The sequence below is a fragment of the Enoplosus armatus genome, chromosome 5, assembly GCF_043641665.1.
Source record: "Enoplosus armatus isolate fEnoArm2 chromosome 5, fEnoArm2.hap1, whole genome shotgun sequence".
NCBI lineage: Eukaryota > Metazoa > Chordata > Actinopteri > Centrarchiformes > Enoplosidae > Enoplosus > Enoplosus armatus.
The window spans coordinates 20,299,235-20,313,874 of NC_092184.1; the positions used below are offsets into that span (position 1 = coordinate 20,299,235).

The 14,640-nt window shown below is 42.6% G+C and overlaps 1 protein-coding gene across 1 annotated transcript; it reads right to left on the minus strand.

The window, feature by feature from the left end:
* Nucleotides 1-8,177: 8,177 nt before the first annotated feature.
* vmn2r1 (vomeronasal 2, receptor 1) lies at nucleotides 8,178-13,933 on the minus strand. The gene is made up of 14 exons (XM_070906434.1): nucleotides 13,710-13,933; nucleotides 12,806-13,097; nucleotides 12,457-12,699; nucleotides 12,128-12,319; nucleotides 11,893-12,018; nucleotides 11,487-11,671; nucleotides 10,863-10,983; nucleotides 10,514-10,741; nucleotides 10,231-10,354; nucleotides 9,672-9,832; nucleotides 9,346-9,541; nucleotides 8,948-9,186; nucleotides 8,648-8,847; nucleotides 8,178-8,499 (listed from the first exon to the last, which is right to left on the minus strand). Exons 1-14 carry the CDS (start codon nucleotides 13,931-13,933, stop codon nucleotides 8,178-8,180), a joined length of 2,853 nt encoding a protein of 950 aa, XP_070762535.1.
* Nucleotides 13,934-14,640: the final 707 nt, after the last annotated feature.

Here is a 14,640-nt window from a genome sequence, read left to right on the forward strand (position 1 = left end):
TTCTTTTTCTACTTTTTCTGTCTGTCTGTCTGTCTCTCTGTCTCTGTCTGTCTGTCTGTCTGTGCAGTGTGCTCTCTGGTCTCTTATAGCCTCATCCAGCCTGAAACAGGATCCTGGTTTCCTTGTCTCGTCACCGCCTGCCCTGGCCTAAAAGGAGTGGGCCAAACATGCCAGGGTGTCGACAATGTGCACACACACACACACACACACACACACACACACTGTATACATGATAGGTGTTCCGATATATCCAAGTGTTAAAACAACGTATAAGAAATGATATAAATACACACACATACTGCATACAGGTGAGCACAGACATACAATGCACAATGACAAACAAACTGTTAAGTTAATAGTTGGTAGTAAAGAATATGAACGTGGATGTAGACAATAAACACAGTGGAAATAGTTTGAAGCAGAGCTATTAACAATTATGAACACTGGCACCCACAGATTGTTTCTTCTGGTACCAGTGGCAACTCTATATTTACTCTCCTCCTGGACCATTTCAGAGACTTGGTGTCTTAACACCATTCCTTTTGTCATGAGACTCCAGGCTAGTGCAGAAGAAACACCTTTGCCAGGCAAAACAATGTGGAAACACAGACATTTGGCTGCAACAAGCATCAAAATATGTGAGCACAGACACACACACTACATTAAATATGTGTAGTATTTCAGATTTCCGCCTTTGCCAAAACAACACAACTGTACGTACAAAGAATTGTCATAAAAACAGTCGTAGCACAGCGCTGCAGCCTAGCTTGAATGTATATTTACGTGTAGAGGCTTTGTGTGAGGGTTTTGTGTTTCGCTATGTTTCCATTTGTGTGTGTTTGTTCTGCTGGAGGTTCAAAGTTACACACAAACACCAGAGAGCCTTTATGGATTCCCTCCCAGCAACTTCCAAGCAGACTTTCAATTCTCCCTCTGGAAACTTTTTCTGTCCACTGATGTGGACAACCACGTATAAACTGTATTTTTTGCCTGAATGCACCAGAGAGAGGGACACAAAACAGCGAAGCAGCACCGTGCAAAGACGGGGAAAGTATATTAACTGAAGGTGAGTGGAAGGACCCAGGAGACAAACGTGTTCAATCATCGTTTGTGTGGTGGAGAGGGATTGCATGCTGATGAGATGCTAATTCATGTTCACCTACTGCAGAAGAGCAGGGGGGCTGACGCTGACCCCTTTCCACACAAGTTTAGTCAAATACACGAAGTTCAAAGTCTGTCTGTTCTGAGGAAAAGAGGAGGGTGGGTAAAGAAGGAAGGAGAGAGCCAGAGAGAGAATTTGGACCCAGCGAGGAGTTCATTTATTATGAAAGCTGCTTAAGTAAAGAGTTGCCTCACTTGTCCAAACCAAGAGCGTATTGTAGTGTAGAGCAGTATTGTAAGTAGGATAAGGAAAAATGTAAGATCATTCATTCAAACATAATCCTCAAACATATTTTGTATCTTGAAACCATAAAACCATGTTTTTAACATGTTTTTAGAATGACATGGCTTTAAGACAGATGACTAATAAGTGGATGTGGCTAATGTGATTCTATCTATATATAACAGTTTACCAGAGTGTAAACTTCCCCAAATCCAATAAAGAGCAGGACCGAGCTGCTAACATTATCTAAAACTCTGATAGCATCCATGACCGGCTTCCACACAGTGGGGAAATACTATGACGTGTCTGTGCAAGTCAGTAATAGGGCTTTTTATGTAACATGTAACCCCAGTTAATGTAGTTAGAGCCATTAAATAGCTTCTTGTGGTCACGCTGTGTGGTCCGAGGATCCTCCTGAAATCTGAGCGGATACCCAGAGATTTTGGTGTCCTCAGAGGTCAAGTGAATAGATCAGCGATGGAGTGTCAGCCCTGAATTATTCATTTGCGTAATGAGACCCTGATAGCTCACTGGACGAGTCTGAGGGACCTGGGGGGGGCAGGGGTTGGGGTCAGTGCTGACTTTACAGTGTGAAGGGATGGAGGACAGTAGTATTGGAGTTCTGCAGTTTGCTGCAGGGTTGTGCAGTGTCTATTAAGTCCACGTCACTTGGGAGATATTGGGCGATATTGTAATAAATACCTTGAAATATTGGAAACCTGACAGAGATTTTTTGACATGCCATTTATACCAAGGCAGCTGTCCCTTCAATATCTCTGGTTCTATCAGGCATTGCAGGTAATGTTACACATCAGTTTTGCCATAAATGAGGACTGCATCACTGTGATGAAGTACCTTGAAAAGTGAGGCATTTAATTCAATAGATAACAAAGAAAAAGACATTTCCTTTGTTTTATCTACAGTATAAAGTTCTTAAAACACACCAATATCATGATATGAAACGACATATGATAGATAGATGATTTTATCCATATTGCCCATCCTTTGGGTCAAATGAGTTGTTCATCATTATTATTATAAGTAGTAGTAGTAGTAGTAGTATGTGTTAGTTTGACAGGATCTTGCATGCCTCTGAACACTTTCCACTGTTAGGGGTTAATTTCCCACTAGTTTATATGCAGTGTACTGACTGTAGGTCTCACTGGGTAAAACGGCATATGGCACATTTGACATGGCACACACACACACACAGGCCTGCAGGCAGCACTTTGACTGGATGACCGGTTGTCCCTCAAGGTCGCTGCCCCGAGGAGATTCGTCACACAAAGTGAATCCAATCTGACTTCTCTGTAATGTCGTCGTCACTAACAGAGAAATTCTAGCATGGACAAAATCAGTCATTCAAGTCCTTTATCCCGAACCCCTACTGAAACGCAAACTGATACAGTGTGCAATGCAAACACACACTCCACGGGCACAAACACACAGGCGTGCGTGGTACACCCGACTCTTTCTCTTAATATGTTAGATACGGCTCGATTAGTCTAATTATCACTGGCAGTTTGCCTGGTGCGTCTTTATCAGTGATGGGGCTATTTCACCACAGTAACAGGTCAAGACAGTGCAGTTGTACTGTGCAGTACCACAGTACAGTTGTACACAATAGAGGGGAGTGTACCTACTGTGGTGTTAGATTTCATTATGCATAATTTCAGTTTACATAAAGTCAATTTATGACACAGGTGTCAAGTAGATGCTCCATGAGGACGAGGTTCTTTCTGCCTGTTGGATTGTTGTGAGACTTTAAAGTTTACAGCATCCATTTATCTAATTAGCGATGAAACTTTCTTTAGAGGTTATCAGAATCAGAATCAGAAATACTTTATTGATGCCTGGTGGGAAATTACACAGTTATGGGCAGTTATGGACGGTCAAGTGAGGCCGCACAGATATTAATAGGTGCTAATGTGTGAGAGATTTAACACAAAACGTACACAACCTCTTAACTTGAAGGTCTTTTAAACATTTATTAAAAAGAACTTCAAGGCTCGGGGATGATCTGTATCACAGGTAAGAACAACTTTTCTACATATCAACAACGTACATACACAAACACAAACAATCAAATATTCCATCACACAGTAAAATAGGAAACTCTCGCCTCTTTATCTCTGCCTGTACTATCACTAGTAACGCCTGATGAATCCCTACACAGGCCTTTTTTTATCTGTCCTGCTCAGCTAATATGCTGTTTTTTTCTTTTACATATTGTATGTACAGCAAGAATGTTTTACTCCTGCATACATTCTAGCAGCTGAGTTAAATTACTTTCACCTTAAATCTTCCATGAATAATTCTATCATTTTTTTCCTCATTTTGCATTAAATACTTTTCTGACGTGCTCATATTTGGATGGTAACACAAGAGAACGGTCACTCCTTCATGAGCCGAGTTTACTCAACTTTTAAGAGCACACATATGAACAAATGATCCCATCCTGATCATTTGTATTGTGTTTTCTGTATCTTAAAACCATCATATTGTACTCCCAGCACAAAAGAAACAATAGAAAAAGTTACAAAAAGACAGAAAGAAGGAAAACAGAGGGAGGTGGAAGTGGTTACAGATATTAAGGGGGTTTATAATTAAAGGCCTGAGAGAGAGGCAGTGAAGTGAATGGTGAGAGGGTGATGAAGGACAGAGATGAGAGTGGGACATCAGAGAGGTAAAAACAGTCAGAGACACTAAACTATATGGAGCGAACGGGAACAGCTGCTCCTTCCACTATTAAATTAGGAGGAGCAAATGTGGGCCTCTGCACCTCTCTTTAGTCTCCTTTTTCACCCACAATCTGCTCAGTTATTCGATGAAGTCGTTCCTTTAAAGAGCAGCAGCCATGCAGTTAAATTAGTACGACAAGAGGCTGAAAGCATCATTGATATATAAGACACTATGTAAACAATGTAAAGATTCATTTTTCTTGTGCAATATCATATAAGAGGAGGAAATATGTATTACTGTTGTATATTAAAGCTCCTTTAACCTTTAACGCACAAAACAGGTGGGTAGTAAGAAGGGGGTTTCATATATCTAACAACGCCTCATGTGGTCTTTCGTATCGTGGAAACTAAAAATCTGCAGTTTTAAAAAAGAATTTGGAGAACATTTTTCCCGTCTTGTCTTGGAATGGCATCGCTGCTGTCAGGTGAGTCCTCCATCTCTGCAACATGTCAGTTGTCAACAAGCTCAGAAAACATATAAATTGTAGTTGTTTTTTTTTACTTTGAAGTGATGTGTGGGTGCAGGTGTTTTTTATAGTTACTGACAGTTTATTCCTCTCCTTAAACTCTACGTTCTTTTAATCTCTTTGAAGACAGATTAATACTCACAGAAATCGTATTATTCATTGAGGACTTATATACCATATACATACACCATATATCATGGAAAATGGAAAATAAACCTGTCTTCTTCTAAAGCAGTGAATGGATCTCTATGAGTCAGACGAAATAGCCTGAGAATCTAAATACAGTCTTATGATGTACACACACACACACACACGCACACACGCACACACACACACACACACGCACTTTGTGACTCATCAGGAGCTCAAAACATCCTTTACACTCTTGAGTTGCTGAGTGCAAGGTATCATTTTCACATGAAGAATAACAGAAATGTCCTCTGGAAACTATTCTTAAGTGACCGTTCTGAGGAAGATGAGAGGCCCTTGATAGTGTTTACTGTTTACAGCAATCTGCCAGTGATACCAGCGTGGATGACCTTAGCTTGAGCTGAATAAATAAAGGTTTAAAAAACAATCTATGTCAAGCAGCATGAAGCTGCTCACCAAACACCTCACAAAGACACTGTGTTGGTTTGTCCTTTAATGTGACGGTCATCTTATTACTGATCTATGTTAGAATGAGGCCCTAATATGAAACAAGACTTTCTGTAGCAGCATCAGAATCAGTTAGCACCTCCCTCTGCTGGTGTATGTTGTACTATGTTGTCTGCACATGAAGCTTTAACACTTTTGCAAACACATGCACACAGCAAACACACACAAACCTACACACACACACACACACACACACACACACACACACACACCTAAAAGAAGTGTCACTTTTTCAGGATTAAAAGTTTGTCAATTCCTCTTCTTCCATTCAACAGCGGACCGTCAACGGCCTTCAATAAACACGGCTCACTTAGTTCTTTATAAATTACGTGGAGACTGAGGAAGACACATCATGTGGATAAAAACTCATTCGAAATTAATCACGAGTGGTCTAGATGCAACCGAGTAGTATTGACCAATCACGTTTGAGCTGTGAACAGTCTGTGTGGAGAGCAAAAGAGGCTTTGATAGAAACGGACCTGCGATATAAAACAAAGAAAAAATAGATGTTAAAACAGGAAATGGCAAGGTAACCTGTAAACTGAGCCTGATGACTTTACAAAGTGATAAAATGAAGTGTTAACTGAAAATGAAATTAGTGCATGCGTGGAAACACACTCAGACAATAAAATCAACACACATGCAGTGATGCACGTGGGAACATTTTGTCTTTAGCACTACTGTTCCTGTCCACTCTCGTCAGCTGACAATGAATTATAAACACATTCCTTCACCGCTCTGTCACTAGGAGAATTTATTACCGTCCACAATGACAGTTCACAGCTTCACAGATTCCTGGAAAGCCACATGCTCATGAGAGCTCACACCCTGACCGAATGCACAACACACACACTCAGACTGGATTTACACAAAACAGCATCTCAAGCTCACAAACACACACGTGGATAGTAGAAAAGAGGCTCGGCCGCCCACTAATGCAACATTTTGTACAAAAAATACAATAAATTATAAAAAATATTACGTGATGCATGAAACAACAAAATATTGCTTTATTGTCGTCTGCAATATGAGGTTAACAGAGCTCACCATGATTTATGAGGCAGTCAACACACTCACACATTAATATCACAACTCTAAAGCACTATTTCTTTCTGTTTTATATGCTTCCTCTCATCTTGTCATCTTTTCAACACTAAGTCATCCATCACACATATTCCAGCATAATTAATTTGTCTCCAACTGAGAAGTAGTCTCATTTCATAAATTCAAAGTTTCATGGAGCATCATATTTCCTAAACTTCTCATCACTTTCTTCACTCTGTGGGAAAAACAGCTTGTAAAATGCTGTTCAGAAAACAATAGATAACAAAATCTTGTGATTATATCCTGTCAATGTAATATTATATATTTCCTTTTTTCTGTAATGTTTATCACCATCCATAAGTCAGCAGAGCAGCAAAGATGTTTATTTCCACAGCAGCTTCCTCCAGCTCCCTCTGCTGGATCACTCTGGCCTCCTTACAGATGCATCTCCACCCTGTCCTGATTCGTCCTCCCAGTCCACTGCACCTTGAACACCAGACACGTCAACCAGAAGTACCTCAGCAGGTTTCTATGTGGAGGAGCAGCAGCTTGGACTCTGAGGCCCTGCTGTATTACTGACCAACAGATCGTGTCCTAGAGAATGAAGCCAGCCTGCTTGAACAAAAATGTGACTCCTCCCACTTGCCTCCAAGCTAGATCTGTTAGGCTAATGTACAGTATTAGCTTTACAACCAGCACTGCTTGTCATACAGTAATGTTGCAACATATGGTGTTACTTTACATAAACATTTACACTAACTATTCTATTCTGTTCCTGTTGGCATCTGATTACCTTAGAGCTGCATTCATCGATGAATTGAGATCTGACATATTATCACCTTATAAAGTTATCGTGGCAAACATGTTCGGAAAACAGTTGCCAAATTACACATCCAGCAGATACAGTTGGCAACATTATCATTCCATCATCTCTCCTGGTGAATCTGTGAAGTCCAACATTCACGCTAGTTTAGCTTCTTAGTTGACAGGAGGAGGCCGCTGAGACTGAACCAAAACAGTAAAGTCGTGGGCTGTAAAATCATAACAAGGAGCTAAAAGACGCTAAAAGGCTAAAACTTGTGATACTGTTACTATCTGTGGGGTCGTCACTTTGAGCAACACCTTCACATTACAGTAATTTGATCCATTGTTAATATAGAAATATTGTGTTATAATAACACTAATATAACTCAGCGATGTGGTGAGACAACATAATGAAACAAGATCCTTCTCTGCAATCCTGCTAGACAATAACTACATTTCAGAGTTGACAGTCATGCAGTACAATGCAATATATTGATATTATGAATGTAGTGCTTTAACAAGGAAAACAAGTATTATAGTGGCTGAAAATAACATTTATTATATTATTATGAAATGTGTTGTGCTAACAGAGTTACACTACTTTATCTCACATTGACATCATTATGGTAGTAGAAAGTTAAGTTTGCAGCGTAAACATTTTATCAGGTACTTTGATAAGAACAACATAAGGTAAATACCTGTCATTTTAAAAACGGTCAGATATGTTTGAAATTGATTTTCAACTAGAAGTACAGCAGAACGCTCTGACGTTGCCTTGACTTTAATCCCACTACCACAACAGAAACGGCAAGAGTCTGAACTTGTTAAATTATGCTTTAGCAGGACTTACAGAATAAGTAAAGTCAAAAGACCCTCAGTTTTATTTCCTGATATAGTATGTTTTTGAAAAATTCATTTTTGAGATATTTAGTTATCGGTAGGTAGCAGTTTTCTCTCCTCGTGGATGTTGCTTAATAAATATATAAATATTTTATAAACCAAACATGATGATTATAATTACAATTTCAGTGTTGTGGCTCAGTTAAGTTCTTTGAATTATCAGTTAAAGGCACTGCTCCTCTAATCATCAATAGCAGTGGATGCAATCGTAGCGTTGACCTCAGTAGCAGCTGTAGCGAGTGAGGCTGAGGTCCCAGTCGAGGTCCCGTCACGAGGTTTGGCACGGGGCCTCATCATCTCCTCCGTGTTGCGTTCAGGTTTGAACAAAAGAATGTAACACTTGGGCAGGAAGATGCAGGTCAGCATGCCGAAGCTGGACGCCAGGATGGCAAAAATCTGGACAGCAACCATGAACTTGCCACGTGTGCTGAGGTAAGCCGGGACAAAGGAGATCCACACGATGAAGAAGACCAACATGCCGAAGGTCATACTTTTCGCCTCACTGGAACACAGAGTAAGAAACATTCATCATGCCTCTGGAGTGTAAATGAAATGTTCTTTACACCAAAAAGGCTCAACAAGAGAAAGATGAATGCACCCAAAGGTAAATGTTCTTCTGTTTTCCCTGAAACCTTGTGTGTGTTTCCTACCTGAAGTGGTCCTCCAGTTTGCGGGCTATGAAGGCAAAGATGAAGGCCAGCAGAGCCAGCAGGATGTCATAGGCGAAGATACAACAGATGAAGACCACAGAGCCTTCGTCACACTCGAGGATGATCTTTATGTTCTGGCCAGAGGTGTTTTTGATCGGGTACGGGGGGAGGATTATGAGCCACACAGTGCATGCTATAGCCTGAGTAGAAGAATGATAATGTCTTCTGATGTTAAAAACAGTGTTCAGACTAAGATATCCAGTAAGATGCAAATTTCCTTCTCTTGTTGTGTGTATTTACCTGTATTAATGTTGCCACAGCTGCTATTGCCCTCTGGTGGCCACAGGTGAGAGTGTCAACCTCAGGGTTAGCGCAGGCATTGACGTCAGGGTTGTTATTTGTGTTGGTTACAATGACATCAGGACTGCCGCTGTTGGCTGCTGCTTCAGCTGCGGCCTTTGCAGCTTTAGCAGCTGCTTTGCTTCTGACGCGGGCCGCTTTCAGAGCCTGAGCTCTCAGCATCAACACTGCCGCCTTACCTGAAGTAAAGACACATCAGAAAGTCGATGGCGCAGAAATATTTCTTGATTTTGATACTGCCGTCTTCTAAGCTCAAAAGAAGGTACATTAATTTCTAGTGGCAGAGATAATACAGTAACTTAGAGGGGGAGGTACACCTTTTTTGACAGTGTACCCACCCATGATAGAGGAAAGGCAGAGAGCAAAGCCCAGAGCCAGGGCCACTTGGCTGGTCATGCAGCTCCAGCTCTGAGGCTCCCCGAGGAAGACGATGGAGCAGAGGAAGGTCACCACCAGCGAGAAGAGCAGCGAGAAACTCAACAGGGCGTCATTGGCTTTGACCAGAGGGGTGCCAATGTTCACAACAAACACCACCTGTAAGAAGAAGAAGAAGAAGAAGAAGAAGAAGAAGAAGAACGCTGAAACACACCATTTGACATTCTAGCTCCTTCCTCTCCACAGCAAGAAATCAGTAGGAGGTGTGTTTTCCCTGTGAGGGTCTCACCCCGACAGCGATGGTGACTAGAGCTCCGAAGGCTGAGATGACGATGAGAGTGATCCCCAGTGGCTCCCCAAAGGCCAGGAACTCGATGATTTTTGGTACACAGGCATCATGAGCGTCATTGGACCACTTGTCCTCACTGCACAGGATACATTCACGAGCATCTGTCAGACGGGGATGGACGGAGGGGGCGATAAGAGGGCAGCACGGTCGTGTTTATCTTAAGTCGTTTAGACTGATGGCGTGTGTCCCTTGAACAGGTTTTGAAAAAGCTATGCAGTATTTTGCAACCTCCTCGCTGGAAGTTAATTGGCTTTTTTTTTCAGTAATGCATGTTAAAGCTTTATAAGACATTACTTTGTGATTATTTTAAGTAGTTTCAGGCTATTAAGTAACGTTAATTCATGAAATAGAACTAAGATATGGCTAACTACCCACTTGTCTTGGATGTCGTCTGGTTGTTTGTTTAATTAAAATAGCATTTACTCGCTTTATTCACTAAGGTTTATATTTGAGTAGAAGATGTTGTCTGTGAAGTACAGTTTGAAAGCTGTGTACTGACTAGTTGTGTTGCTGATCTCTCCATCGGCACACGGGATACAGTCAAAGCAGCAGACTGGCTCTCCCTGCCGGATTCCCTTCCTGGCGCCCGGCTGGCAGATCTCGCTGCACACCGACCGAGGAGGCTGCAACACACACACACACATTTATAGAGACACACGTGCATGTGCCACGCATACATACACAGACACAAGTACAGAGAAAGAAAACTTGGACACATATATGCTATGAATCATAATCTAGAGTGTGTGGTTATTGGCTGTCTTAATCAATATGCTGCTGACCTCCAACACTTCATTGTTCCACACAATGGAGTCATTGGTTATGGTCATCCTGTCCTCTGGGGCTGCTGAGCCATTGTAGCGTCCCACAGTGATGTAGGATATCTCCCCATTACTATTGAACTGCCAGTTAATGATGTCGTAGTAGCCCTCCACATCCCCGTCATCAAAGTAGACCTCTTGGTTCGTGTTCGGCACTTTGAAGCGCACGTTCTTCAGGTAGTACATCAGCTGAGAAAGAGACAGATGGAGGCACATCTGAGTCAAACACACGTGTATAAATACGGTTGTACTCACACACACACACACACACACACATGAACACACACACACACGAACACACACGGCTTACCTGCCATGGCTCAAAGTTGGTGATGTCAGCACAGTTTTTCCCGTTGAAGGGCCCCTGTCCCTCTTCACAGTGCTCCAGGTTGTGCAAGGCGTGGGCCACAGCGTACACGGCTTTGTACACGCTGCGGGGAGACGTCTTCATCATCATCATCATCATCATTATAAGTCACACCATCATCCAAATTGTTTCCATCAGTATGATTTTAACATTAAAGGGTTAGCTCACCCAAAAATAATGTCTTAATTACTCTGGAACTACTTTCTATCGTAGTCTCTCCGCCCTGTGGAGTGTCCAGGACTGTGTCTCTGCAGGGATACATTGATGTTGAGTTTTTCAGATGTAATTTTTCATTGCTTTGTGCAATAAAATGAGATTCCATTCACCTCCATTGTATTAGAGCAGCAGAAGTTTCAGAGGCAGGTATCTCAAAATCTCAACACATAAAAACCAAACCAACGCTATTGCCAGACATTACTTTTTGTAATTTGGGTGAACTGACCCTTTAATGGTGGTATGTTCTCAGCGGTAGGTGTTGTAGAGGAAGTTCCAGCAGCATAAAGATAATTTTTGTTGTAGTGGTGACATTTCTAGTCAGTAGCAGCAACATGAGCAGTGAGAACTGACCTGTAGGTGATCCGTAACTGGGACACATCAGAGTAGGTGTTGCTGAGCTGTGCCAGAGACTCACTCCCTGTACACAGCCCATCAGGGACCCCCCTCACTGCCCTGGACAGTGTGCCGTTAACTTCCTTAGCCCTCTGTTGGGCCTGCCTCACAGCTTTGCCATAGTCCAATGTGCAGTTAAACAACTATAAGACAAAAATAAGGTCATACATTTACTTACTCTCTAGATTTGTGTGGCATTTCACGACTTCTAATGTTGACACTGAGCGTTCATCATCTCAAGTTTTCTTGTTAATTGTCACAGCACTTGTCAGTCCAAGCAAAGATGTGTGATTACTAGCTGCATTTTAGTCAAAATCTGAGTTTGGAAACAGATCAACAGTCCCACAACTAGTCATAAACCCACCGTCTCCCAGAATTCCTCAGTGAGAGGGTCAGCATAGGGGTCCAGATCCAGTAGATGGCGCTGAAGACCAGGGATGTCAGCCCTTTTTACCCCAAAGCCCAGGGTACCACCCAGCACTGAGCCCACCTAGATGAAAAAATGCACATTATCAACCTCAACTCAAACTGTGATTGTGGTTAGAGCCTCTGGAACATCTGGACCCTCGAGCTTTGTCATTGCTTGACTGAGCACTCACATTGGGCTGGTTGATGAGAGCAGAGGTGACCCAGGCCTCGCTGGCGATCCAGGTGCGGTTGGTCACATTGTGCTGGAGCAGCTCAAGGATAAGAGGACTGAGGTCCACGTCTGATGAGAAGACCACGATGATCTTGGCCGTGCTCTCAACCACAGTTTGAACAATACGCTGGATGTCCTCTGGGGAACTCACCTGAAGTTTGTAAACACAAGATTCATTTTTCAACAGGAATGAATTGTAAAGAAGAAAAGACAGGCATGACATTATGTGATGTGATCATAATAACAGGTGAGATAGTGAAGTATTGACTGGAAGGATGAACTGTTTACCTTGGGCAGGGTCTCAGAGAAGGAGATGCAGACACCGGCTTCCTCCACCTGCTCCTTGAAGTCTTTGATGCCATACTTGCCGTAATCATCATCAGCAGCTATGGTGCCCACCCAAGTCCAGCCAAAGTGCAGCACCAGCTGGGCAATAGCTGTAGACTGGTGCTTGTCATTGGGAATGGTCCTCAGGAAGGTAGGGAACTGGAACTTGCTTTCCAGGGCGGAGCAAGTTGAAGAATAGCTGACCTGAAGATGACAACAGTTTTGTGACACTTTGTAACGAACTTGTTCCCTCCATGTGTTCGTTTTTCCTTGTCTTCATCTAGCTCTATGTAACCCACCACTGGCCTACCTGTGGGAAGTGATAAAGTCCAAGTATCCTCGCAGTGGCAATGGACAGATCGGAGCCCCCGGCACCCACTAGAGCAGCCAGAGGCGCCCCAGTCCCGCAGCGGTAGTTGGGTACAGCCTCGTCTTGGCCCGTCAGGTAGGTGAGGGTGCCCTCCACGGCCTTGGAGATGGTGAAGCAGGAGTCGTAGATGACGTAGCCCAGGTCAGTGTTGGGCAGCAGGTCGTTCCTCTTGTTAATTTCGTTGATGGCAAACAGCATGGTCTGTGTCCAGCGGAAGGTGCGGAAGTTAAACCTGGGGGATGATGGGAGAGTAATGGCACAGCAGCATGTTTTACTCTTGCTGGTTAGAAAACAAGCACATCTTTTATAGCCTCGACACACAGTACAAAAGCTTGTGTGCAGCTGTTTTAGATAATATCTGTGAATTTCAGATTAGAGAGAAAGAAACATTCAAATACACATTCAGTACATGAGCAACATTAAAACACTTGATGACTGGATCAGACTATTCTAGTCTTTTGAAGTTATTACCTAAATTAGCCACAAGAGGACAGTTCGCAGACTTGCTGATTATTGTTGCATACTACACAGTTAAGGCCTGTCTCCATAATAATATGGGCTACTGCTGTGGCTAATTGGCCCTGGAGGCGCTGCCCTGCTCTGTCTTGATTTCTGAAGTAAAATCATGAGGTTAAGAGATCTCAGAAGTACACTGTGTGGGTGAAACATATAATTAACTCAAGTCACTCAAGTAAATTATTTCTCATATAAGAGATAACATTAAATAATGGAGGTTTTGAGATCATGATTAGTGTAATACATTCAAACAACAACTTAAGATGAAAGAGACTAAGCCAACACAGTCACAATGATGAAAAAGACAGTCACAGATTGCTCAACTCACCCTTCACACCCAGAAGAGACAGGCACCCTTGAAGTGTTGCCATCAGTGGAAGCGATGCGCTTGTGAACAGGAAACATCCCCCCAATAACAACCTTCTTCTTCTCCACATCCTTGTAGCCGCTCAGGTTGAACTTGGCCTTCAGCTTACACGTGGACTCTGCTGAAACAGATCTGTAAAAGAATAAAAAGGCGCATAATCCAAGCAAAAAGCGACCGGTTTCCATGCTACGTAGAGATGGAGGAAGGAGTCGGGAGAGCTCTCGCTGTGGCAGGCAGCAAAGCAAACAGCAAAGTGTGACAGGTGTCTTATCTGCCCTCGAGGGAGACACAAGGTAACCTGAGAACAGATCCAACAGAGCAAAAGTGAAGAGGAGGACGCTGGATTACAGTGACTGACCGAGGGCATATTAATCTTTATTTCATGTGAAACATAGACAAGAAGGACTTTGTTCATTTTAGTCAGTTTTAGTAAATATTACAGTCACATTAATGGTGTATAAATTGAGGTGTGGTTCACACAGAAGAACACAAACTGGATCAACATGCATAAACAAACACACCTCTACCTTAACTAAAGTAAAAGAAACCCATCATTTAATTTGTCTTCTCTCTGTCCTCTCCCTCTATTTCCTCCTGTAAATAAGTTTAATAAAAGTGTATTAGTCTGCACACAGGTCAGCTGCAGAGGATGAGACTGCCACAGGCCACGAGTTAATTGGCAGCTGCATGTGGTAACTTGTACAGTCTTTATGCAACATTACTGCACGGCCACTGTTCCAAAACTGTGCCTTGTCCCCTGAGTGTAGGTCTGTGGCGTGTTGATGGGTGACTGAACTTGTCTGTTCTTGTCTCTCAGTCAGCGGGGAGAAACACACACCTGAACCCCCCCGGCACACACACAGGGACCTCTGCAGGGTAACAAATAGGCCAA